We start from the raw sequence: 24,697 nt of genomic DNA on the forward strand, positions 1-24,697 counted from the left end.
ATCTTCCATGCCAAACATTTTCATAAATGTCTTTAACTATCTACTCTCCTTTGTTATATTTCCCTTTCTGGGCCCCCAGACACATCTTGCACATGGGCCCCCAGACTATCATGCACATGGTTCTGGGTTTGAATACAGCATATTCCATAAACTTTTATATCATTGGTGGTATAGTGGTGAGCATAGCTGCCTTCTAAGCAGTTGATCCGGGTTCGATTCCCGGCCAATGCAAGAGATCTTAACTGTTGCAAATCAACTTTCTGTCCCCCCACTTCCATGAGTAATATTCCTTGCTGAAAGCTGATTATTTCTGACAGAATTTTCTTTAGCTCCATTATAGCAGTTTTCAGTGGAATATAAATACATGCCAATGTAATCCTCCTCCCTTGCCAGTAGCCCCTTAATACTACAAATCTACCATTACTGTCATTTTTCCCTCTTGTATTACTACTGGAGCTCCTCTTGCAATTAATATAAGTACTCCTCTCTTCCTTTGTCCCAGGTATTTTACTGAATAACCATCCTGAAAACCTTTATCAAATTCACATGTTCAGTTCTTTCCAAGTGTGTCTCCTATAGCACAGCTATTTGCACTCTACATTTTTAATATAGTTCACTACCCTTTCTTTTTCATATTTATCTGTGAGACCAACAACGTTAAAAGACATTATAGAATCACATGCTTGAGGATTTTCCCACCTTTTATGTACAACAGCTTTTTTGTTAAATGTCTATTTCTAGCTTTTGTGTTCAATGCATGCACTGTTTGGCAGGTTAACCGTTTATACAATTGTTTCTCTCTTTTTTTTTTTTGTCACGCCCCTGTGAGCCTATGTCACATCTTGCAGAACTTTTTTTTTATTGAAAACCCTCAAATAAAAACACACACACACACACACACACACAATACTTTCCAAACACCTACTAACTTAACAATAACAGACAAAACTATGCACATCTTCAACTGTTGTATTTGTACCACTTAATAGGGACAAAAGTTACAAACCGTCAGCCATACACACACAGACTCAAGCTAAACAGAAAGAAAGATTATCCATGCTAAGAAGCATGGTAGAGCATGTGATTTTATTAAGTGCTGCTGGTTTTGTCTTATCTTTATAGCCCTCTCAGCTGGGGAGAACACTTGAATGCTTTCAGAAAACATTTTCTCCAAGCCATTTCTCTTTATCAGGTTGCCTGCTAGTGACATAAGAACCAGATAGATGACTGTTTACTAGAAAAAAAAGACCTTATGACATTCATTATTCTTTTTCATTTACTTCCTTTCCACTGAAATTTGTTACTATAGAAAGCTAATGTCCTTAACCCAGTTATTCCTCTCTGTAAGAATGAGAAAAAGCACACTCACTTTTCTTTTGTCATGTTCTTTTAACCAGATCCTTTTTTTTCTATACATTGCACTGTCTACACTTCTTAAAACTGAACAAGGAAAACAAAGAAGGAAAAAAGAAGCAAAAACACTAAACCAAAGCATCTATTTACTTTAGTATCCCCAGTACACTTAAAAATAACTGAATACACTTTGCTTTACAACATGCAGAGAAAATGATGCACCACTTAAGTAATACTGCTAAGAAAAAAAATGTTTTACTTACATTTAACTCTCTACCCTCCTCTTTGCCTCTCCTGCATATTTTTCCCAAACATTAATGACATGAAGTAGGACATATGCTTTAAAGTCCTCTACAAGTTTATCAAAGTCCAAAAAAGTCCAATCTTTCCAGATGTTCTTGTTCTATTGAAATTTATCTCCATCTCCCAAATCCTGTCTCTGCTTCATCTCCAGTGTACTTTCATGTACTTCATCACAAAATGTTTTTGTTCCACCAGGGAAAATATTTTCAAGACAGCTGGGTACAGCAATTTGAATCTCATGCCTGCTTCTCGACATGCCCCATATAATGGAATAAATTTATTCCTCTTCTGCCTGGTGTAAATTGAGCAGCCATTCTCCAAAACACTCTGCTGTCTCCCACTTTTAGTATTATTTATTAATTTGACATTTGTTAACCAGGTTAGACCAACTGAGCCAGGAGCCCATTTTCAGTGGAGATCAGAGGAGAAAAGCTCCAATACAATACTTTTTAAAAAGTAAAACAAAACAATATAAAACAAGTAATTACAGAAATGTACCTTTCTGTTTAGTAATCAAAAAGGAAAGTAGTCTGCTGCATACAGCAGAACAGAATTAGTTAACAGAAGGCACATAAAAACACTGGTAGTTTAAAGCAAGAGTATCGTACTAAGATTATTGCATTGAAACATAGTTACAAACATTAAATATAGAAGTTGATACATGTTATGTAAAATAGGAGTTTGGTTATTTACACGTAATATTATATATATAGTTATTACATATATATTATACATTTATTATTGTACATATATTTTACATATATAGACTATATATACATATATATATTACACTATATATATATTATACTATATATATATATATATATATATATATATTTATAGATGTGTGTTATTGTATATTTTATATATAAATAAAATAGATAAACGTTATATATATTATATATATATTTTATATATATACATATATATATATATTATTATATATGTAATATTACACATATTAAATATATTGGTTAGTACTTTGTCCTTCCGCAACAGTTTTGTCAGAATCACCTCCTTCTACTGGTAAGACTGCAGTTTTTACTACTAAAGGTCTAGGTTGTTTTCTCATAGCCAGGTTTGGAGCATACACACAATGTGCCCTTTCAATTAACAATTCATGTTGTGGAATACCAGTCCAGTTATTTATTTGTGCTTTCATGAAATTAATACAGTCTGTTCCTTCCAGCTTCTCGTGTACAGCAGAAAATCTTAGGTTTTCTCTACATGCTCTGTCCTCTAATTCTATTAATTTTTGAAACATCTGTTCTTGTGCAGTCTCACATTCAGCCAGCCTTTTCTTCATTTCGACCTCCGAGTTTTGCATTTTATCATCTCATCTGAGCATCTGTTTAAAGCTTCTTCCATTTTTTCCGGCCTTTTACTGTTTGAGTTGATATACTCCATCAGTGTTTCATTTATTTTAGTTAGCTCTGTATGCAATTGTTTTATACTTTCCTCAAGGTTACTGGAAGTCATGTCTGGAGTCTGAACTTCTTTTTGCTGAATAGCTACAGTACTTTTCCCAGTCAGTGTTTTTTCATCATTGTTTGTAACTGATTTTCCTTCAAGTCCTCTGTACTTCTCTTTTCCTTGAAGCTAAGCAGTGCACTTACTAGTTAGTTACTGAAATTTACTCAGAAATCCAGGTCCACTGGCTTTGTCTGCTAAGTTTCTGTTTTTACACAGGAAGAGACAGAATTAAGCTGTTACTCAGTGTGCAGCCATCTGCACACATTACCTCTATCACTTCCTTCCCTTCACGTTATCTATCTACTGCTTCCCTGTCACTCTTACCTGTCTTTACCCTCCTTCTACCTCCTATTATATTTTTCACACTATACTTAACTCCTCACTGCTATAAACTTGGAGATATAACATATTTATGTGCGACTTTAATGCACACTATGAATCTTGTTGATATATTTCACTCGTGTCATCTGAATACAAGACATTCATTACTTCTATATATCCAGGATTGTAACCTATTCACTGTCACTTTATTATCACTTTCATTCAATGTAATAGTACTGCTCTATTTTTGCCATCTGTAATAATATTTATCTGTAATAATATTTTTCTTTGTATGTAACTTTGTGGAGCTTTTCTCGCCAGGCTTCCACTGAAAATGGTCTCTTTCAGGCCCAGTGGACTTTCCCGGTTAACAAACGCAATCAATCAATCAATTTTGAAAATCCCCCCAAAACAACACTCGAGACTGGCAATGACTTGGGGAAATACTATAAAAATGGTTATTAATGTCTGCTCCATACATCATAATATTTCAGTTCAGCAGGTAAGATACCACCCAGTTCTGAATAAGTGCAGTTTTATACTGCTTCATATGCAGTCAGATGACCAGATTTTACTTACCAAAGTCTAACCTGTCTTTCTGGTTTCTCTGTAGAAGGCCAAGGAGGAGATCTGCCAGATGAGGAGATGTCTCTTGTGGGATACTGCCAGACAACATAAAAGAGTTGTAAGTACACCAAAAAAACTTGTACTTAAACTTCACAAACTACCAGTGCATGTTTATATGCTGGCAACATATCTATTCCTAGGAATGCCGAGAAGCTGATTGAAAACAAATGTTAAAATATTTGTTTCTCCCATTTCCTTACTTACTGAATTCTTAATCAGTAATACAGAATGATTTGTTCTAAAAACCGCAAACAGATCTGCAAATTCTCAGTTTTTGTGCTTTAAGCACAGCTCTCCTTTTATGAATTCTTCAAGAATACTTTTCACAATTAAGTTGTAAACGGAAACCAAGAAAATTAAATACACTTACGCTGGGACCAAATTCCTATTTTTCTCATAGAACAGCCTCAGGTCTTGTGGACTACTAGCCTGAAAGAGACAAAGATGCAGTAGATTACAACACGATACCTACACATCTACTTACCTGCATACTAAGGGACACTAGTAAATGTGAGTTTGAGTGAAAGGTTATATTTAAAAAGACTGAGCTGAACTTTAGTATGTCAAATGTACTTCTGCTGCACAGTTCTGATGTGTTGCTGGACAAAATAACTAAGTTTCTTAAGGTCTAATGCAAAACAAGGAGTACCTCTGACATGGACATTGTCAAAGCTTTTCCTATAATGCAACATTTTGCATTGCTGCAGAGTTATGGAATTCTCACTAGATTTGGTTATCATCTGTCTGCTTCATACATGCATACAGCCATGCAGTTATTCTTCCTACACACTTTCTCTTCTCCACCATTTCATCCCTTCTTATTTATATCAATAGCAATTTCACTGTCTGCAGCATTAAATTCCATGTGTTCACCAACTTTTCCAGAAAAAGAACACATGTGCAAGGTACTCAAACATAACATATCTGAGAGGCAAACTGTTTTTCTGCACACAACTGTGCTGGGCTTTCCTTTTCCACAAGATTCAGACCAGCTTGACTTATTTTAGAAGTACTACTTTCTGACACCCCATCCGCGGTGGTGGTGCTGCCTCACAGTAAGACGCTGTCCGGTTCGATTCTCAGCTAGAGCATCTTCTGAGTGGAGACATACGTAAATGGGCGTACCTTCATTGAAGGTTGTGCATCAGGGCTGGCAACTCGGCATGTAAAAATTAACTGCCAATCATTAGCGGACCGGAGTTCTGCTGTGGCGACCCCTAACCGGGAAAAGCCAAAAGACACATACTTTCTGACACCCCACCTGCCCTACAGCCTTTGAGTATCAGAGTGTAAAAAAAAAAAAACAGAAGTTATGTACTTACCATAATTCCATGTGTGCTGTCCATCTCAACCGGATCCGTCTCAGTCTTTTACAAAAGCTCGAGGCCTTCAGTAAAGCTCGTGGGCATTCTACCTTATCTATAATGCCATTCTCTAACTCCCTCAGATCTTGTTTGCCCCTGATAATACAGTCTTCATGGATTAATAGAAAAGATTGTTTCTGAGGCTATAGAGTCCTATAATATCCAATTAGTGCCACTCAATGTCCCAGGAGTACATAACTTCTTTATGGGATGTTGTCAATCTCGCCTTTATTCTCACTGATGGGACCGCATCCCAAGCTACCTGACTCTTGGGTGGCACATGGGAGAATATTTCTCAGAACCATAGAACCAAAAGATGCTCTACTCCTGGAGGCCAAATCCACTTTGTAATGAGTAATAAAGGTATTGCAGCACAGATATTATCCAAAGGCAGCCTAGCTTGAAAGGCTGCAGAAGTAGCGATCGCTCTAGTAGCATGAGCTTTAACAGGAGTAGCAAAAGTTTTATTCTTAGAAATATAAATGAAGGAAATACACTGTGAAAGTCATTTATATAATGTAACTTTGGATACTGGTAGGCATTTCTTAATGTCAGAGTAAGAAACAAATATTTGACCTGATTGTCTGATTTCTGCAGTTCTGTGTAGGTAGAAACGTAACGGTCTATGAATGTCCTGTAGATGCAATGAATATTCCCCTTTATTTTGAAAATTTGGGAAGAATACCGGTAACTCAATAGATTGATTAAGGTTAGTTTCAGACACAACTTTGGGCAGAAACAAAAGGTTGGTGCATAAAGAAACTCTGTCCTTATGAAATACCAGGTATGGCAGCTTGGCTGATAAAGCTTGTAATTCTGAAACTCTCCTTGCTGAGGTAATGCCACTAAGAGGAGTATTTTCCAGGAAAGATACTTCAAGTCACACATAGCAGACTGCTCAAAGAGAGGACAGTTAACTTTTGACAATACAAAATTCAGATCCCAAGGTGGGGATGGGTTTTTGTATGAGAGTCTAAGCATTGTAGTTCCCTTCAACAATGCCTTACAAAGTCTGTTTGACATGATACCACAACCATTTTCTCCTGTATGAAAATTTGAAATTGCTGTCAACTGTACTCTAATAGCAGCTGCAGCAGCACTTTCAATGAAAAGTTTAGCCAAAAATTCTACAATTGAATGAATGGGTACAGTAAAGGGTTCTATTTGTCTATTGCTCGCCCATGAAACAAATGTCTTTCATTTATCTTTGTACAGTTTACATGTAGATGATTTATGGAAAGATAATAAAAATATGTTTTACTGGTGATGAGAGGAGAGGAGTCCTGGCAGTCAGGGAAACTGGAGCATCCTAGCTGTTAGTTTGAGACTGTTCAGACTGGGATGAACCATCCCTGCTGGGTGACTCAGAAGGTCTGGAACAGGATCCAGAATCCATAGTTCATCCTGAACATGAGGCTGAAGGAAGGGGAATCAAATTTGTTGAGGTCAATAGGGGACAATTAGGATTACTGATGTCTCCAACAAACTTGCTTTCTGCAGAAATTTGTGGATTAGTGGAATTGTAGGAAAGGCATAAAGAAATCCAAGGGCCAATCGTGAACAAGTGCATCACTTGATGACTCCCCTGGAGGAGGGATCAGGGCAAAGTAGTTGCTGCATTTTGCATTGGTGGGCGAAGCAAAGAGGTTGCAGCAAGGCTGGCCCCATTTTCAGAATATCTCTTCTGCAACTTTCTGATTGAGAGACCACTGGCTCTGCTCAATTTGTTTGCAATTATGCTGGATTTCCCTGGGATGTACATTGCTATCAGAAAATGGTTGGAAGCTGTTGCACATTGCCAGACCCTCAGGGCTTCTTGACACAGGGGGTTAGATCTGGTTCCTCCTGTTTATGTACCAGACCACAGACATATTATCCGTTTGGATTGCTATCGTTCCTAGAGGGAGAGAGAAATGCTTGCAATGGCAAAAGCACCACCCTCATCTCCAGGACGTTTATGTGCAAATGAGCATCGTGTTGCTGCTGCCAGATGCCTTGAACTGTCTTCCCAAGATAATACCCCCCATGGTCACCTTGGCTTGGGGTAGTGGGGGAAAAAGTGACGCCTTGAGATACCAGTGGGGAGTAAATCCACCACTGGAGACCCTTTTTGCATGAATAATTGGTTATCATGATCTTGTGTGTCATAGGAAGTTCTAGAACTGACTACTGCATCAAACGTAACCATTCAGCCGGCCTGAATACCAGAGGCTTAGTATTTCTGCATCAGTTGCTGTAACTTGAGGACTGACGTCAGGTCGTCAGTAGTATAAAGTAAGGCAGCCGACGCCATTACATCAATTTTTCTTGCCCTGTCAGGAGCCACTAAGTGGGAGCCAGGTTATGGTGGAAGAACTCCACCAGTAGAAAGTAAATACCAAAAAGTCCCTTGTTAGGAAAGAGCAAAAGGAGAGGGGGATGGAGGGAGGGAAACCAGGACTGCAACAGTGAATACACTTGAACATCTACATTTATGGTAAGTGTACACAACTGTACTATGTTTTTCGTGTTTCACTGTTGCAGTCATCACATTTGGGTTGATCCACAAAGCTAAGGAAAAGGGTGGAGGCAGTCAAGGAGAGTAGGGGCTGGCTAGGATGCCCTGCAAGACTGCAGTGGCAAAGCCTGCCCTGGATTTGGAGAAGATAGCCAGGTGGTAATGCTTGGTGAAAGTGTGAACAGATGTCCAGGTGGCAGCCTCCAGGATGTCCCTGGTGGGGACTCCTCTGAGGAAGGCTGCAGAGGTGGACGCTGCTCTGGTGGAGTGAGTCCTTACCCCCTTAGGGGGAGGTTTTCCATGTTGCTTGTAACAGAAATGGATGCAGTGTGCTATCCATTTGGAAATTGTTTGTTTGGAGATGGCTTTGCCCCTGTTGCAAAGCTAACCAGTAATTGATCAGACTTTCTGAATGATTTGGTCCTGTCTAGATAGAATCTGAGCTATCTGTGCATATCGAGAGAGTGCAGGATCCTTTCCCCCTTGTTTTGTAGGTTAGGGAAAAAGGTGGCCAAATTAATGTATTGGTTGAAAGCCACACTGGACACCACTTTGGGCGTGAAGGATGGGTTAGTCCTGAGTGAAACCGTGTCAGCATGGAAGATGATGAAGGGCTCTACAGCCATGAGTACTTGTAGCTCAGAGACTCTTCTGGCTGAAGTGATGGCCAGAGGAAAAGCTGTCTTCCAGGAGAGAAATGTTAACTCTGCTGAAGATGCTGGTTCAAAGGGTGGCAGGGTGAGCTTTTCCAACACAAAGTTAAGGCCCAAACTGGGGTATGTGCTCTTCTGGGTGGCCTCAAGTTGTTGCCCCTCTTACGAATTGTTTGATCAGAGGTTGTGAGAAAAGGGGCTGCTCTGTATGGAAATGAGCAGAGATAGCAGAGGCATGAATTTTAATAGACGAAAAGGAGTGACTACTGTGTAACAGGTCAGCTAGGCAAACCAGGATGAGAGGTTGGGAGGGCTGTGCCATATCGGCTCCCTTAGCCTGAATCCAGGTATAGAACATTTTCCATTTGTCAGCATAGTACTTTCTAGTGCTAGGGCATCTGGCCTCATGTATAACATCTAGAACCTGTTTACTGAGGTTGGCATATTGATCAGTGGTCAGGGAATAAGCCAGGCTGCCAAACTGAGTGTCTGCAATTGGGGATGCAAGAATTCTCCTTCCCTCTGGGTCAGGAGGGTTGGGGTCTGAGTGAGATGCCATGGTGGCAGTGCAGACAGGCTGCGCAGCAGTGGGTACCAGTACTGGCAGGGCCAGTCTGGAGCATTACGAATTGTCCTTGGTTTTTCCTCCCTTATTTTGAGCAGTACCCTAATGATGAGAGGTAGTGGAGGAAAGGCAGAGACTGATAGATTGACCCAGGGGAAGGACAGGGCATCCACTTTCCAAGCCATGCAGTGATGCTCCCTCTTGCAGAACTTGCTGAGCTGATGGTTGGTGTGGGAGGCAAAGAGGTCGACCTTTGGGATGCTCCATTTCTGAGTTATTAGGGTGAAGGTTCTTTTGTCTAGTTGTCACTCATGTGCGTCCAGAAGATTTCTGCTTATGTGGTCTGCCAGAGAGTTTAGAGAACCTAGCAGGAATTATGCTAACAGGTGGAGCTACATGGCAGAGGCTGTGTGCCAAAGATTCATGGCCAGCCTGCATAAAAGGTAGGAGTGAGTACCTCCCTGCTTGTTGATATACTACATCACATTGGTGTTGTCTGTTTTGACCAGGAGAGCCCCTGAGAAGAGAAGAGGCCTGAAAGCTGTAATGCATGCTGGACAGCTAACATCTCTTTTTGGTTGATGTACAGATGGATTTGCTGTGGGGTCCATTGGCCCTGTATGCACCTGCCGTCCAGGTGTGCACCCTCAGGCATAGTCTGATGCATCTGTGGTGAGGGTCTGGGTGGAGGGGGATGGTGAGAAAAGTAGTCCCTTGTTGTGGAAGCATGCTGCTGCCCACCACAGAAAATCTTTCCTTAGGCAAGGTACCATAGGTATAAGAGTTTCCAGGTCTTGAGAGTGTTCATACCAAAGGTTTTTTAGGTACCACTGAAGTTCCTTCATATGCAGTCTGGCATATGGAATGAGTAGAATGCAAGATGCCATGAACTCCAGAGCTTGCAGGATTTTCCTTGTAGATAACTGGGGTCTGGTGGCTAGTTGAGAGAAGTAGGCTGTCAAGTAAGTTTGCTTTTCTGGTGTAAGGAATGCCATCTGGGATGCTGTGTCCAGGCCTGCTCCCAGGAATATAATCCTTTGGGTGGGTACTAGCTTGGATTTGTTTTCGTTGATAGTGTACCCTAGGGAGGTCAGTAGAGACTTTACAAAGACCAGGTGCTTGAGCAGCTTTTCCTGTCTGCCTGAATTAGGCAGTCATCTAAGTATGGGTAAATTTGGATATTCCTTTGTCTGCAAAAGGCAATGGCAGGAGCCAGACATTTTGTGAAAACTCTGGGACCAGTAGATAAGCCAAAGGAAAGTTCAGAGAACTGAAAGTACAGAGATCCTGCCCTGAAACGTGGATATTTCCTGCATGATTCCCTGATAGGAATGTAGAGGTAGGCTTCTTTTAGGTGTAGGGTGGCTAGCCAAGCATACTTGGACAGCATGGGTAGCAGTTGTTGCAGAGTGAGCATTTTGAATTTTGGTATCACCAGGAAGGTGTTTAGAATGGATAGATTGAGGATGGGGTGCCAGGTGACCTCTTTTCTGGGTACCAGAAAAAGTCTGGAGTAGAAACCTTGACCTTTCTGTTCTGCAGGAATGTGCTCTATTGTCCTCATAGACAGCAGGGAAAGGACTTGTTTTTGCGCCTCTACCCACTGGTCTGGAGGTAGATCTGGGAACCCTTTTGGGGTTGGAAGTGTGTGGAAGGAAAATCTGTATCCCTGGGACACTATGTTGAGGACCCAGCGGTATTTGGTAATGGTGGCCCAGGTGCTTGCGTGAAAGGAGAGTTTTCCTCCCAGGGGTAAGTGAAGGTGGGCAGAGGGAGGGGTTGGGGGTGAAGAGTCATTGTGAGTTCTTACCATGAGGGGGTGGCATAGAACTCCCTGGTTTTGAAGTGGAGGAATTCCACTGTTTTGATCTCTGCATTCCCCTGTGGCTGTTGTCTGGGGGGTCTGCTTCCCAAGGGTCCGGGCTGAATTGACCTGGTGGGAGCAGGAATGGACCAGTGCTTGGAGGGGCAATGCCTGCTGAACCTGGGTGGCTGGACCTGTAAGAAATCCTTAATTGTCTGCATAGATTTAGCTTTTTCTTCCATCTTTTTTAAGACCTCCTCTGCCTTAGTGCCAAATAAGTTGTCTTTGTGCAAGGGTGCATCCAATAATTTAGATTTAACATGGCCTGGCAAGGGCTGTTCCTTAAGCCACGCATGCCTTCTAAGGACAGAAAAAGTGACTGCTGCCCTGCAAGAAGCTTCTAGGGCATCAAAACCACAGTGTAAGGTGTGCTTAGTCACTCGACTTGCAGAATGCATTAACTCTTGTAACCCTTTAGATTCTGCACAAGCAGGAAAGAAAGACACTTTTTGTTTTAGGAGTTCCATGGTATGTTGCTGAAATTTTAGCATATGGAACTGGCAATTTAGTGCTCTGATAGCAAGTGTAACAGAGGTGTATACTTTTTTACCCCATCTGTCTAGTGCTCGGGAATCCCTATCTGAGGGGGTGGGATTCTTAGCAGAGGTTGCTCAAATTCCTTCAGGCCCTTGAGAAATTACCTCAGGGTCAGCTGTAGGATTTTTGAAAAGAAATTTGTGTGAGTCAGGGACTCTATAGTACCTGTCAGGTTTTCTGGGTGCAGGAGGGAGGGTGTCAGGAGTCAAACTGGATTCCAGGAAAACATCGTCGACAACATCCAGGACTGGGGGAATAACCAGGGGTCTGTGCTGTGGAAGATCTAAGAATTCCCCGAGTCTCTTTTTAGACTGAGGTTACTCCTGACATTCCCATTGGAAATGCTCCCTTAAAGAATGAAGGGTTTCCCCAAAGGAAAAATCCTTGGGTGGAGAAGCTGAAGGAATGGAATCCTCTGCATCAGAATCCTCATAAGCAGAGAGGGGTTGCATGTCTTCATATTCAGATGCATCAGAGTCATCAGACTCCTGTTCAGACAAAACTACTAGGGACAGAGCTCTTTTTCTTTTGGAAAGGGTAGCTTGGCTTCCCCTGATCAGCATGATAAGGTCCTCCGCCATTTTAAGCATTTGAGACTGAGGCAAGGAAGCAGGTGCCTGAGATTGGGTCGGTTTCTTGGGTGTTTTTTGTACCTTGGGCTTTAGAAACTCAGTAGTTTTCAAAAGAACGGTAGATGCGAAAGAAATCGGTTTGTGTCGAAAATCTGTAGTGCGAAGTACTTCCTCAGAAGCCGGTGCCTGCTCAGCAGCTCCAGACCCATCCGAGGGAGAGACAACCGCAGGATTCTTAGTCGAAGAAGAGTTTTGCGGCATACCGGACTCTGAAAGGGTCTCGGTAGCGGCCTGCGAATCCACAGAAGCGGGCATCAGGGGCTGCGAAAGCGCCTCACTGAGGACTGGAGAACTGATGACTAGCTTAACGGAAGCGTCATCGGTAGGTTTGGACCTATGCAATATGTCTCTGTCTTTATCCTTATGTTGTTCTAGAAGATCTGCTGTTGGATGGCATACTGAAGCCATTTTGGAATTCGAGGACTGTAAGTGAAAATATCTAGCTACAATAAGGGCCCAATGACGTACAGTTCTGGCATTGGAACAAAGCACAAAAGTGACAGCGTGGGATGTCGTGGTCTGGACCTAAGCAAGTGACACAGTAAGAATGAAAGTCTCGGTGTGGTATTTGCTTTCCACAGGCGAGACAATTGTTAACTTCTTCTGACATCGGTTAGTGCAAGAAAAAAGGATCCCCAACGGGGTACTTACCTTTAGAAGACTTCATCTTCAATTCGGATGACGAAACTCAGGTAGCGGCCAACTGGCACTCATGCGAACTGCTTCTGCTTCGGGCTCCGCGGCAAGAAAGACTGATGTAATGGCGCTGACTGCCTTTCCTTATACTACTGATGACCTGTCGTCAGTCCTGAAGCGACAGCAACTGATGCAGAAATACTAAGTCTCTGGTATTCGGGTCGGCCAAGGGCTACCCTGGCAGGGATAACCCAAATGTGATGACTGCAACAGTGAAACACAAACATCATCAACTGAAGCAGTCATTTTTCCCAGTACTTGGAGAACTAGTTTGGCAGAAGCTCATTTCTTTCTGATCAAAATTCATACATAATGTTGAAGATCATTTGCTCTGTCCTGTGGAAGTTTTGTTATCATTGTTGTTGTGTTTATCTCTGTTCCTATGAAGACCAAGCTCTGACATGACTCTAGAGCAGATTTTTAATAATTTATTGTAATACCTAGGGAGGAACAGAGCTGTAGAGTACAGTCCCTGGCTTGTAGTAGAAGATGCCTGGTTGGGGCAGTTATGAGCCAGTCATCCAGATATGGAAACACCCTGAATCCTTGGCGTCTCAGGTCAGCAGCCACTACTGCCATGTATTTGGTGAACACTCTGGGGGCTGTAGTCAGACCAAAGGGCACAGCTTGAAACTGGAAGTGACCGGCTCCAAGCCGGAAGTGCAAGTGCTTTCTGGATCACCTTTCCATTCGCATATGGTAATACGCATCCTGAATGTCTATACAGCACATCCAAATGTCTTTTTCGAGGAATGGAAGTATCAACTGCAGTGTCACCATTTGGAACTTGGTCTTCTTCACAGATTTGTTCAGAATGCCGAGGTCCAAAATGGGTCTCCAGTCTCCTGTTTTCAATGGAACCAAAAAGAACCTTGAGTATGTTCCGAATCCTCTCTGGTCTGCAGGGATTTCTTGGATGACTCTTTTTCTTAGCAACTTTTGAATTTCTGTGGTTGCTTGTTCCTTTTGACTGGGTGGAATGTCTGGAACTGATTTGTTTATACAGGAGTGGGGTGGGAGAAGGGAATAATGTGAATCCTGGATAGTATGTCCTGCATCCACCTGTCATTTATCATCATTTGCAAGGTATGAAGATGCAGACACAATTGTCCCATGACTGCCTCCAGGGGCACCCATTCAGGAGAGCTGAAAGGGCCTACCAAAGGAAGATTCTCTGGAGCCCTGATTACGCAGGCCACCCCTGCAGTGAGGGCAGCGTCTTCCATTATTGTTCCCCCTCTGCCTCTAGCGGAACTTTCACCCTGTGTGTCTTGGAAATACCATTGTGATTTTTTTGAACCACATCATTCCACTACCTCTCTGACCTTCGGGAAAGGGTCTAGTAGGTGTGGAAAAACACACTCCAACAAAAGATAAGATCTTATCTTCCTGTTTACAGCTGGTGAGTGTTTCTTTTACTTTGGGCCCAAAAAGAGAGGAGCCATCAAAAGGGCATCATCATCATCATCATGGGCGTTAATGAAGGAAAACTTGAAGGGCTCCATGAAATTGCAAAGGTGCATCTAGGCCTGCCTCTTAAGAGCAATGCTTGAACCCACTGCCCTACTTATTCCATCTGCTACATATGAGAGGAGGAGTTTACAACAGTGTTCAGGGTGGTGAGCTGAGCAGTTACTTTGTCTGCTTCCGCATCAGCTACAGCTCCTTGGAGGGAGTCTGACAGTTCATTTAACAGTTCCCTCTGTAACCTAATAAAATGGGTCAAGTAGTTCAGCGACCATTGGCAAAGGTTGCTGATGAAAAGATGCACTTCCCATACCTATCTGTGTTCCTAGAATCCTTATTTGGGGGAAGGATAGTGGAATTGGTCTCAGATCGTTCCTTTTTAGTGCCCACTGCTATGACCACGGCATCAACTATTATACCTTTAGTAAGGAAAGGATTGTTCGAAGGGGCAGTGATATATTTATTTGGTCTCCTAAGAGTCGGCTCTGTGGAATCTGGGTCTCCCAAGCCTTTCAAGAGATTAAATCAATAAGCTCATCAGAAGGAGGGTTCACCCAAGAGGTGGAAGGGCGAGACCAGAAAGGTTTCAGGTATACTGAACTCCTCAGCTGAAGGGGTTGTGGACTGTCAGTCATCTCTCTATTTTAACATTTCCAGGATGTCTACAAAGGAAGCATCTTCAGGAGGTGACCATGGGGACCCTTCTGCATCATTGAGATCAGTATCAGATGTGATTGACTCCTCTGGGGAGTCAAGGTGCTTCCTCTTTCAAGTCCTTTTCTGAGGGACTTCCTCAGTGAGGTAGTCTGGGGAAGTTTCAGAAGAAGGAGGGGGGTCCCTTGCTGGATATCCTGAGGCCTGGAGTCTCTGCGGTCCTGTGGAGAGGGTATATGAGAAGGCAAAGTCACTGGCGCAGAACTGGGATGAAGATATGGGATAGACTATGTCTGGGACTGAGATGTAGTCAATATCCTCCTCATAATCTTGAAGGCACTATGTCCCTGCTCCAAAGAACACCCCAGATCTCACAAAAGAGATGTTGGGGCCGAAGGAATCTCAAGCACTGGAAACAGAAGCTCTGAGGTGGAGGAAGGATCCAAACTCCTGTAACGAAGCCCCCAGAGGCAGGGTCAGATCCAGAGAGATCCAAACCTGCTCTGTGGATCCAACTGGGGAGTGTCAGCTCCTAGAAGTCTCCTGCTCCAACTGAGCGGAAACACTCAGGGCAGATGTCAGATCTAAGGAACCCATGGATCAAGGATCTCAGACAGACACAAGCTGGACATCAGAATCTTCCAGCTCCGAAACAAGGGGATGGATCGGAGGAGGAGCAGGCACTGATAAGCAAGACTTCACTGGTTCCGATTCCTTTGGGTTGGGATCCAGTAACAACTTGGGCAAGGCCAGTGTCTTTAGAAGATTCTGCACTACCCTATCCACATTATCTTCAGACAAACTCCTGGTAGACTGAGTAGATAGGGTTGGAAACCTTGAATTAGTCAAGAATGGAGAAGGGGGCCTAGAAGATATTGGTTACAATGATGCAAAATGGCTCCTGTATCTAAATTCAGTGGTAGCTGAAGAGGTCGTAGCTGCTCCGATGAACTCTTGGATCTGGAAATGACTGTCTGCTCTGTGGGTTCTGTGGGAGCAGACAGTTTAGGAGCTTTTTGTTTCAGCTCCGAAGAAGACTTTGGAGTCAAAGAAGAACACTTTTGTGACTTGTCGGATTTTGAAGAGGTTGCAGACTCCAGAGAAATTGCCTCAGAAAAAGGAGTTTTCAGCAGTCCCTTTAATAGCAGCTTGTTTTTAGGCTCCACAAGAGCCCTTTGGTTAAAACCATGGCAAACAGAGCATGATTCTTGGAGAAGAAGAGGCCCCAAGCAATACACACAAAGTGTGTGAATCACTCAGGGGCATCTTCTTCCCACACTGTTCACATTTTTTGAAACCAAGAGGTTTCCCTTCCTGCTTCTGAGACATTATCCTGATAAGAAAGTACGTTAAGGGAAAAATACAAAAAAGCACACACACACACACACACACACACACACACACACACACACACACACACACACACACACACACGGAACATCCTCTAACTTGAACAGAAGGATGGTATTCAGGAAAAATAGAAGTCTTTTTTTTTATTATTAAACAGAAGAAATCATCCTCTAACTCAAATGGACGAGAAAGGAAAGGGAAGGGACAACAATTAAGGATTAATGCCCTCTAATTTAAACGGACGTTAGTAGGGAAAGGAAAAGGGAATCAATGCTCACTAAACAGTGAAAAATACTGGTAAGGGATATAATCAAATGGTACAGAAAGACTATCTCTAAACTAACATTAAACTAATAACTAGAAAACTAAGTTCATAAAAGGATTATTTGAAAAGAAAAAAAGCACTTAGTTCAGAGCTTGCTTCAGAACCACATCCTTCCCAAAGTGGCAAACGAGATCTGTGGGAGTTAGGTACTGGCATTATGGGTAAGGTAGAAAGCCCATGAGCTTTGCTGAAGGCCTCCAGCTTTTGTAAAAGGCCAAAACGGATCCGGTGAATCGGATCTGACCCATCAGTGAGAATAAAGGCGAGACTGACAACATCATATCAAACATTCAAATAGCAAGTATAACATCCTCTTTATGGTGCAATATTTTTGTTCTTCTAGTGAACAGCCAGTGTGAAAACTAACGCCAACCGTGGCGATCTAGATTAGATACTGCTTACGGGATGTGTGGAAAACATCCTCCAACGGCTATAGTAGAAGACAACCTGGTGAAACAAATGAAAAGGTCTAAAATAAGATGGGGTGGAGGAGGGTTAAATGAACATAGCAAGTCTGAGCCTCACAGAATTATTTATATGACAAGTATATGTCAACATTTTACCTTCTAAATATAGGACTCTTGCTGCATTCAGCATTAGTAGGAAGGATTTTCAATCAGTTTTAGTATAAGTTGCAGGAGGCAGAGCTAAGTCAGTAGAGCTCAACCTATCATAGTAAGTCAAATCTACTTCAATAGGTACTGCTGCTATATGAAGCAAACTATGATGCAGTACAAAAAAAATAAAACTAGATGAAAATTCTCTCAGCTAGCTATGAGACAGTGTAAGCTCTAGGACAAATCAGTGTGTGTCATATTCTGCTGCATTAAAGCAAGATCAAAGCTTTAATCTGAACAAGAGTAATTACCTTAGCATATCAAATATCAAAAGAACATAATCTCCCTTAAAGAGAGTGGAAAAAAGAGTATCGTTAGCAAATAATGTTATGGAGTATAAATGATTGTCAACAGATTCAGAGCTTACCATACACTGTTATCTGTTATAATACAGCTGCACAGTTACTATAAAAAACGAACAAACAAGTATACATAGGATGTGAAATGGGGAAAAAGTCTACATCTACCCGTGTGTGTGACTTTACTGAACCACATAAATAAGCCACATATGTCTACACAGCTGCACAAATGAACCCTTTTCTAAATTACGTACAGAAGGAGTACAAATGGTACCCTAAAAAACAGATAAAAAAGCACAAAGCAGACAACTGTGTTTCAGGAAATTTGTACACGTACACAAATTCAGAGACTTAGGTCACAGAATAGTTATCCACCGTCATGGTGATGGTTTACAAAATGTGACATGCCACCACAGTAATGGTTTAGAAAAGATATGCTGTATTTCTGATAGAGTATTTTTACACACTAGATAAAATTTGCTGCAGCACGTAGGAAATTTCCCTATGCTCCAGACAGAACCACGTCAGTGATGATAGGGTGTGGCATTAGTGTCACAGATGATACAAGAGATACCAGACAGAAATGAAGTAGCAAGCCTAGTTTCAAGAGGCTGACTGAGTCACTGTTGTATCTAAAGTGGCTAGTGAAGCATCAGAGTACAGCTGTATACTGAACTGCCAGAAGATAACAAAGAAGAAATGGAGGAAGGGACAGAAAGTGTGGATAATTATACTGATGTGAACTGCCAAATGTTTGAAGGTAATAGCGCATTTGTGCATTGCATATACCTTGAAAAAAAACAGTTTAAAGTCAGCAATCTGTTAATTCAAGCTGTAGAGTGAGACCAATCTAGTCCCTGGAACAGAAGAACATAATGGGTTACAAAGATTAGCATCAGCCTAAACAGGTAAATTAGTCATGCTGGGCATGTAAACAGAAGGCTTCTGTGTTTAAACAGTACTACAAGTGTAATGAATGTTTTTGCTGTGGCAGAACCCTTTCTTTAGGAGTTCACAATTGTCATGCATGTTGGTGACTCACTGGACTGCTTGGTTCCACTGTACTTCAGGGATCTTCACTGTTGATTAAAAAAAAAAAAAAAAGAAAACAAGTATGCATGACTGTTTTGGTCAGCGAAATATTCCATTTCACAGCCTACAGGACTAAATAAATTGTTTGAAAAGGAAAAGCAAACCCATCTTTATATGCTCTAAATTGTAACAGCTGAAGAGAAGAAAGCAATGCAAATCAGTGGGTTTACTGAAAACTAATGCCTTTAAGCATATATCAAGAACTGATAATTTACCATTTAGAAAAGCAGGATAGAGGATGATACAGTGACAACATACTGGTGGGCTGGAAGGGTCTTGCTAAATGTATCAAAGAAGACTGTAGAGTTTTCCTTGGAACAGGAGATGGCACACACACTCACCATCATCTATGTAATGTTTGTAAATGTGTGTACCTGTAAATGAGGGAAAACATTGCTATTTTACTCACTGTAAAAGAGAGAAAATATTGCTCTTCTACTCACTAACGGATTGCCAAAAACAAGTATTATGGTACCCATGTCAACGACACTACTTTGCGGAAAAATATGCTACTGAATGGGAAACATATTTGGTCCAATAATAAGCCCTGTTGTAGGAAGTTGCTTGATTTCCCATTAACCTAAGAAAATACAAACTGATACCATCAGTCCATCACTGCTGTGGATCACGGTATACAGCGATTAAGATATGACAGTGGGAGCAGGTGAATCAGAAGCAGTCACACAACTAAAGGGCACACTGAGTATTTTTAGTATAAAAAAAGAAGGGATTTACAAAACAATGGCAAACTGTGATAAAGTGCATCAAATGTGCTCCACAAAAAACATTATAGCTAATGCTGCATAACAACACACTGGAATACTCAGTAGAAAGACTTTTGACTCTCAAATAATAAACACACAACACATACAAGTGCGTTTTCTTATAAACTTCCTCAGGTGAATTTATCTGATGAAACACATGGGAAAGTGTGTTTGCATTGTGTGGCACCTACTAAAAGGTTTGCAAAATAAGAATTTACCCAAAGGTTTCATAAGGCAGGCCAGAAAATGTTGGATGTCAGACATAATGGGGTGATGAAGGTTAACTTTTTTTGGGACTTTGGAAAGCAGGTAAAACTTAGATGCTGGATAAATCAGCCTTTTAGCAAATGCAGGGAGCTCATAATCTGCAATGGAAGAGGTAATGGTAACCTCAGTCTAGTTAAGGGGCAGTTATTCTAGGAGGGACCGCAAAAGAGTCTACAACAGCAAGCTGTCCTGGTAATACATCTCCTCACTTCCCTGTGGACAGATACAGCTGACTATTCTAATAGTGCTGTCATTTTCTTCAGATGAAGCAGGAGGAATTTCAGTGTAAAAGCATGTTGCAAGATTTACTCTCCAAAATACACCTTGCAGGTCAAGCTGAATCTGGGGTCATTGAATGTTACCGACTGACAGTACAAAACAGAGACTCTTACTTATTAGACATTGTATTTCTTTTCTACAAGAAGCTCTGGAAGGAAGCATACCACTAGATTTGCTGGTCTTCCACTAAGGAAGGTTAACTGTCTGTGAATCTACTGGAATAGGGAATGAAGCTTCCTGGGTTTAGTGCGCTTTAACATAAAAAAGACAGAAGCTAAAGTACAGGCTGCTGCCAGTGATGAAAGAAATGTGGTAAGCAGGAATATTGGTTAAAAGGATCAAAAAGCTGCACTCACATGACAACAAGAGAGTTTTACAGTTTCCTCAAAAGACTGTTTCTCATCCGTGCAACAAAAAGGGAATTGTGTGTGTATGACTTAACTATAACATTTTTCCTCAAAGGAATTTTTGGTTATACACCTGAAACAATATCTAAGAAACACTGCACATTTCTCATGGGGCATACAGGCTTTAAATAATATACAGAAGAGTAATGTTCTGATTTTGGTTTTTGAAATTAAACTGTGCTAGAATAATCTAAAGCTACGTATTTATAAAAATAGGAAGTGGCGTCTGAAGAGATTATAAAATGCAATCTATATAACAATGTCATTAAAACAACTAGCTCACAATCTCACTCAGAAATTGTGTTGTGGGAAAAGAGAGCCATAAGCTGAAAGGAACACCGTGAAATTGTGGACAGTCTCACCACAATACAGAGGATGGTGTGTGAAAATGAAACAGATACATGAAGATGCTGTACATTTACCAAGCAATGGATTTATATATTGTGAAGGATGGCAATCATTATGTGAAATGCAAGGGTATTTTGGGGGGAAATTCATTGGAAAATACATTAAAATGTAAAGTAAGTGTTGAAAAAAATTAAAATAATTTACAGTGAAGTGAAATATGTACAAACCGTCGAGAATAACTTGAAAGAAAACAGGAAGGAGGAAAGTCTAAAGAAAGTTAGGAGCAACAGTCTGTTATTCAAGAACAATTTCATTATAAGGAAGGGAGAAAAGACAGACAGAAAAAATTATAAAGACAAAAATTAGTAACGGCAGGAAATAAAGAGGCAGATAATAAAAAGGAAGGAAAGGATGACAGGTCCATTTGGTCAGTGCCTAATAAATATGAAACCATGCATGAATACAGGAAAGACTGCAGAGATGAGGATGACATGTAGTATCGAAGGGAGAAAAGAAATTAGGAAAGACAGCTGTGCTTTCCAAAGTAGGAAAATAATGGAAAAAGAAAAGTGTATTATAAAACTGAAGAGTTTACAAGCATTAAAAAGGAAACAGTGTTGAGTAGTTTTGATGGAAGAAATAAAAGCTAAATATGGGGAATGGGAAAAATAAAGTCTACAACAGAAAAGTGCAGTTCTAAGAGGCACTCATATTAACAGCAGATCTTCAAGGAAAGGTCATTGTAACAGTACATCGTAACACCAAAGGAAAAGTTCTTAGAGAAGGAGGAGGCAGATAGACTGCCTTTGTTTCCAGAATTTGTATCAAGCCAAAAGACAATCATAAACGATCTGCATAAGTCAAAGTCTCACCATCATCTTTCTCTGAAATGGAATGAGGAAACGGAAGAGCAGATGAAGTCCTTTTTCCTTCTTTGCTCTTTGGACATACCAGAGAACTTGTGGGGGTTAATGAAGATATTGATCACAATAATGTTTCTCTCCTAAATAAAACAAACACAACTTAAGGTGATAGTTATTTGAGGGAGTTTGACATCCCCAAGAAAACTTGTTGGCAAGTTTCTGTACACGTTTTGAGAAAACTGCACAAACAGTACATGTTTTAAATAAAATGAGAAAAAATTCTATATTCTTGAAAATGCTTTTCAGATTTTATCTTGGAGAAACATCCAACAAACTTATGGAAGTTACCTGAATGACCATTCACTTTACAGGTTAAAAGAAGTAAACTGGGTGTGAAGTTGTTTCCATGTTACAGTGCTCTTGGCCCATAAAGTGGGGCAAATGTGTCATCAGCAGTAATGATGGTTAGATAAGTTTTAGGTACAGAGGACAGAAAACATCCTCCCATACCCACCAAGTAAAATATGGTAAAAGGTTCAGTTATAAAACATGTAAATAATCATAAGAAAGGCAATTCATAAGGGCTTACTGGAGTTTATATTCAGCTTGCTCCTTTTTATAGGAATAAGGGTCATGGGTTTCTTGTTGCAAGTGTTTATCAGGTTCTAGTTTACTGAAAGGTATTTTGGGAATTGTGTGGTTCACGGAAAATATGAATGTGTAAACTAAAAAAGTGCTTCTCATTTGAGATGTTCCCTGAATGCATTCGTTTTTTACATGTTACTTGTGTTTTGTTATTAAATAATGCTTAAAATAAATGGGAAATTAATAGTTGTATTTAAGTCATCTGGAATACAGTATTCTTGTGAGCCAAGAGTCTTTATGCAAGCTCTAAGAAGACCTTCTACATTGCCCACCTGATCATGAAGGGATTCACATCCAGATCAGGAGAGGTCATTGTACCCCTGTATTCTTCACTTATCAGACCAATGATTGAGTACAACGCCCCATTCGGAATGTACCTTACCCGACACCTGCAGCAGTTGGAAAGACCCCAAAAGTTCCTCACCAAAAGGATAAAGGGGCTCAAACATATGTCATATGATGCCCGACTGAAGAAACTCCAGCTCTATTCAGTCGCATACCGTCTTCTCAGAGGTGATCTGTGCCTGACATACAAGGCCATGTCCAAACCGGAATTAATGGACATGCACCACCTCAAAAAATCCAAATCCACCAGAGCCACGAGAGCAAGAGACTTAAACCTCAACACGGATATAAATAGGACGTGCTGGAGGGACAGATTCATCACCCAGAGACTCCCTACACTATGGAACAGAATCCCAGTCCATGTGAGGCAGAGCCCCTCACTGACTCTGTTCAAGAGAAATCTTGACGAGTGGATGGGTGATCGTAGGTTTACCCCGGGAATCATCTCTGTATCACTGCTGGGCAGAGGCACAGCAAACTAATGGGTATAGTATTCGCATCCTAAGGGGTGGTGAAAGCCACACACACTCTGGCTAGGCTTATAAATGCCCTAGGGCAGATAGCCTAGTATGAACCTATGAACCTATAAATGATGGTGAAAAAAAAATGAAAGCCATCCCATTACAGTGGTCTCATCCCATAACAAAGGACAAATAAGTGTCAATCGCAGAGGTGATGTCTAGATGATCTATGTGTGGAAAAGAGAACCCCCCCCCAGCAAATGGAGAAAATATGGTACAAGGGCACACTTACAAAACATTTAAGTAATTAAATATAAAATAATTCATTGCACCTTATATTTAGCTTGTTTCCTTTAGTACAGGTCAGGTGCCTTGTGATTGCAAATGTTTTCAGGTTTTAGTTTATAAAATTTATTTTGGAAATTAGATGGTTCACATAAAATATTGGAGCCCATATGAGATGTTGAGTTTATTTCATTAGGTTCTTTTAAGTCTGTTGTGCTTTATTATATAAAAAATGCAAGAGATGGAAAGGAATGACTTAAGAGTTGCTTTATAATAAAACTGGAAAACAGCATGGCTATGAGCCATCAATGCGTCTTCACACATGATCCAGAGGAAGCTTTATGGAAAACACCAGGAAACCATGTTTTGAGACTTAAAACAGATAACTAAACTCAGGAAGCGAAGACATAAGAACTATTGCTTTGTAGCATACCTTTGGGACAGAGTTCAAATTGTGGAACCATTGTCTGCAGGGACACTGAAATTGCATGTCGGACTGAAAAGGCATACAGTGTAAGGAAGAGTGTATCTTTTAGCTATAACCACTCAAATTTTAGTTTAAAGGTTACAGTTTTTTCCATCTTTAGTCATTTTTGAATGTTTTACTTTCAATTTCTTGTGTAACCTTTGACTGTTTGCATATGTATATTCAAGGATAACACTTTACCTTAATTAAATAAAGAATGTATTTAATTTTAAATGCCTGTGGCTGATGGTTTACTTATTGGTAAGGGGCTATGCAGTTTACTGGTTTATCCAACTGTTGGAATCTGGACACAATACCTTTGTGATTAGCTGTGCTAAGTAGAGGGATTTCCTAACTACAGTTGCAGACATACAGAAGCTGATGAAGCAGGAGTAAGACTAACTAGCATTATAGTCTAGAAAAGCTTGGAAATTCCCAACTGTCTTAGCTAAAGTATATATATATTTTTTGTTAATTTTGATTAAATTCAATGCAATGCTCACAGCTGCAAATGACACTGCCATAAAAAAAAGTGACACATGACACTTTTCTGAAGAAGTCTGATGCCAACAAGAAGACTTGTCGGTAATTGTTTCTTGGAATGTCATAACGGTAATTGTTTCTTGGAATGTCATAAATAAAAGTACAAAGCTATGTACAATAAATTCCTATAGTGAACAAGAGAAATGTCTTCGTTAGCACTGCCAAAGACTAAGGACTGGGAGTGACAAAGAAATCAGTAATACAATACAGATGAATCACTCATGTCTTGTGGCAAAATCATTTGATGTATATTGTTCATAGCTGGGCTCCCCCAACATCTTCATACAGATGCTAGGTGCCCTATGGACAAGTAAATGCAAGAAAAGATTAGTCTA

At 40.8% G+C, this 24,697-nt stretch overlaps 1 protein-coding gene and 1 non-coding gene across 2 annotated transcripts in view; one reads left to right on the plus strand and one right to left on the minus strand.

Moving 5' to 3' along the window:
• ULK2 (unc-51 like autophagy activating kinase 2) overlaps window positions 1–24,697 on the minus strand; it is a 711,692-nt gene that overhangs the window by 299,526 nt on the left and 387,469 nt on the right. Inside the window, exons 10-11 of the mRNA XM_044054320.1 lie at window positions 4,448–4,506; window positions 4,030–4,112 (exon numbers count right to left, since the gene is read on the minus strand). Coding sequence (XP_043910255.1) covers window positions 4,030–4,112; window positions 4,448–4,506 — 142 coding nt within the window. The remainder of the gene's footprint in view (window positions 1–4,029; window positions 4,113–4,447; window positions 4,507–24,697) is intronic.
• Window positions 160–231, plus strand: TRNAR-UCU. Its single transcript has one exon. It is a non-coding gene; the product is annotated as a tRNA-Arg (tRNA).

Source organism: Protopterus annectens, chromosome 13.part0 (assembly GCF_019279795.1).
Source record: "Protopterus annectens isolate FY-2018-M chromosome 13.part0, PAN1.0, whole genome shotgun sequence".
NCBI classification, from domain to species: domain Eukaryota; kingdom Metazoa; phylum Chordata; order Ceratodontiformes; family Protopteridae; genus Protopterus; species Protopterus annectens.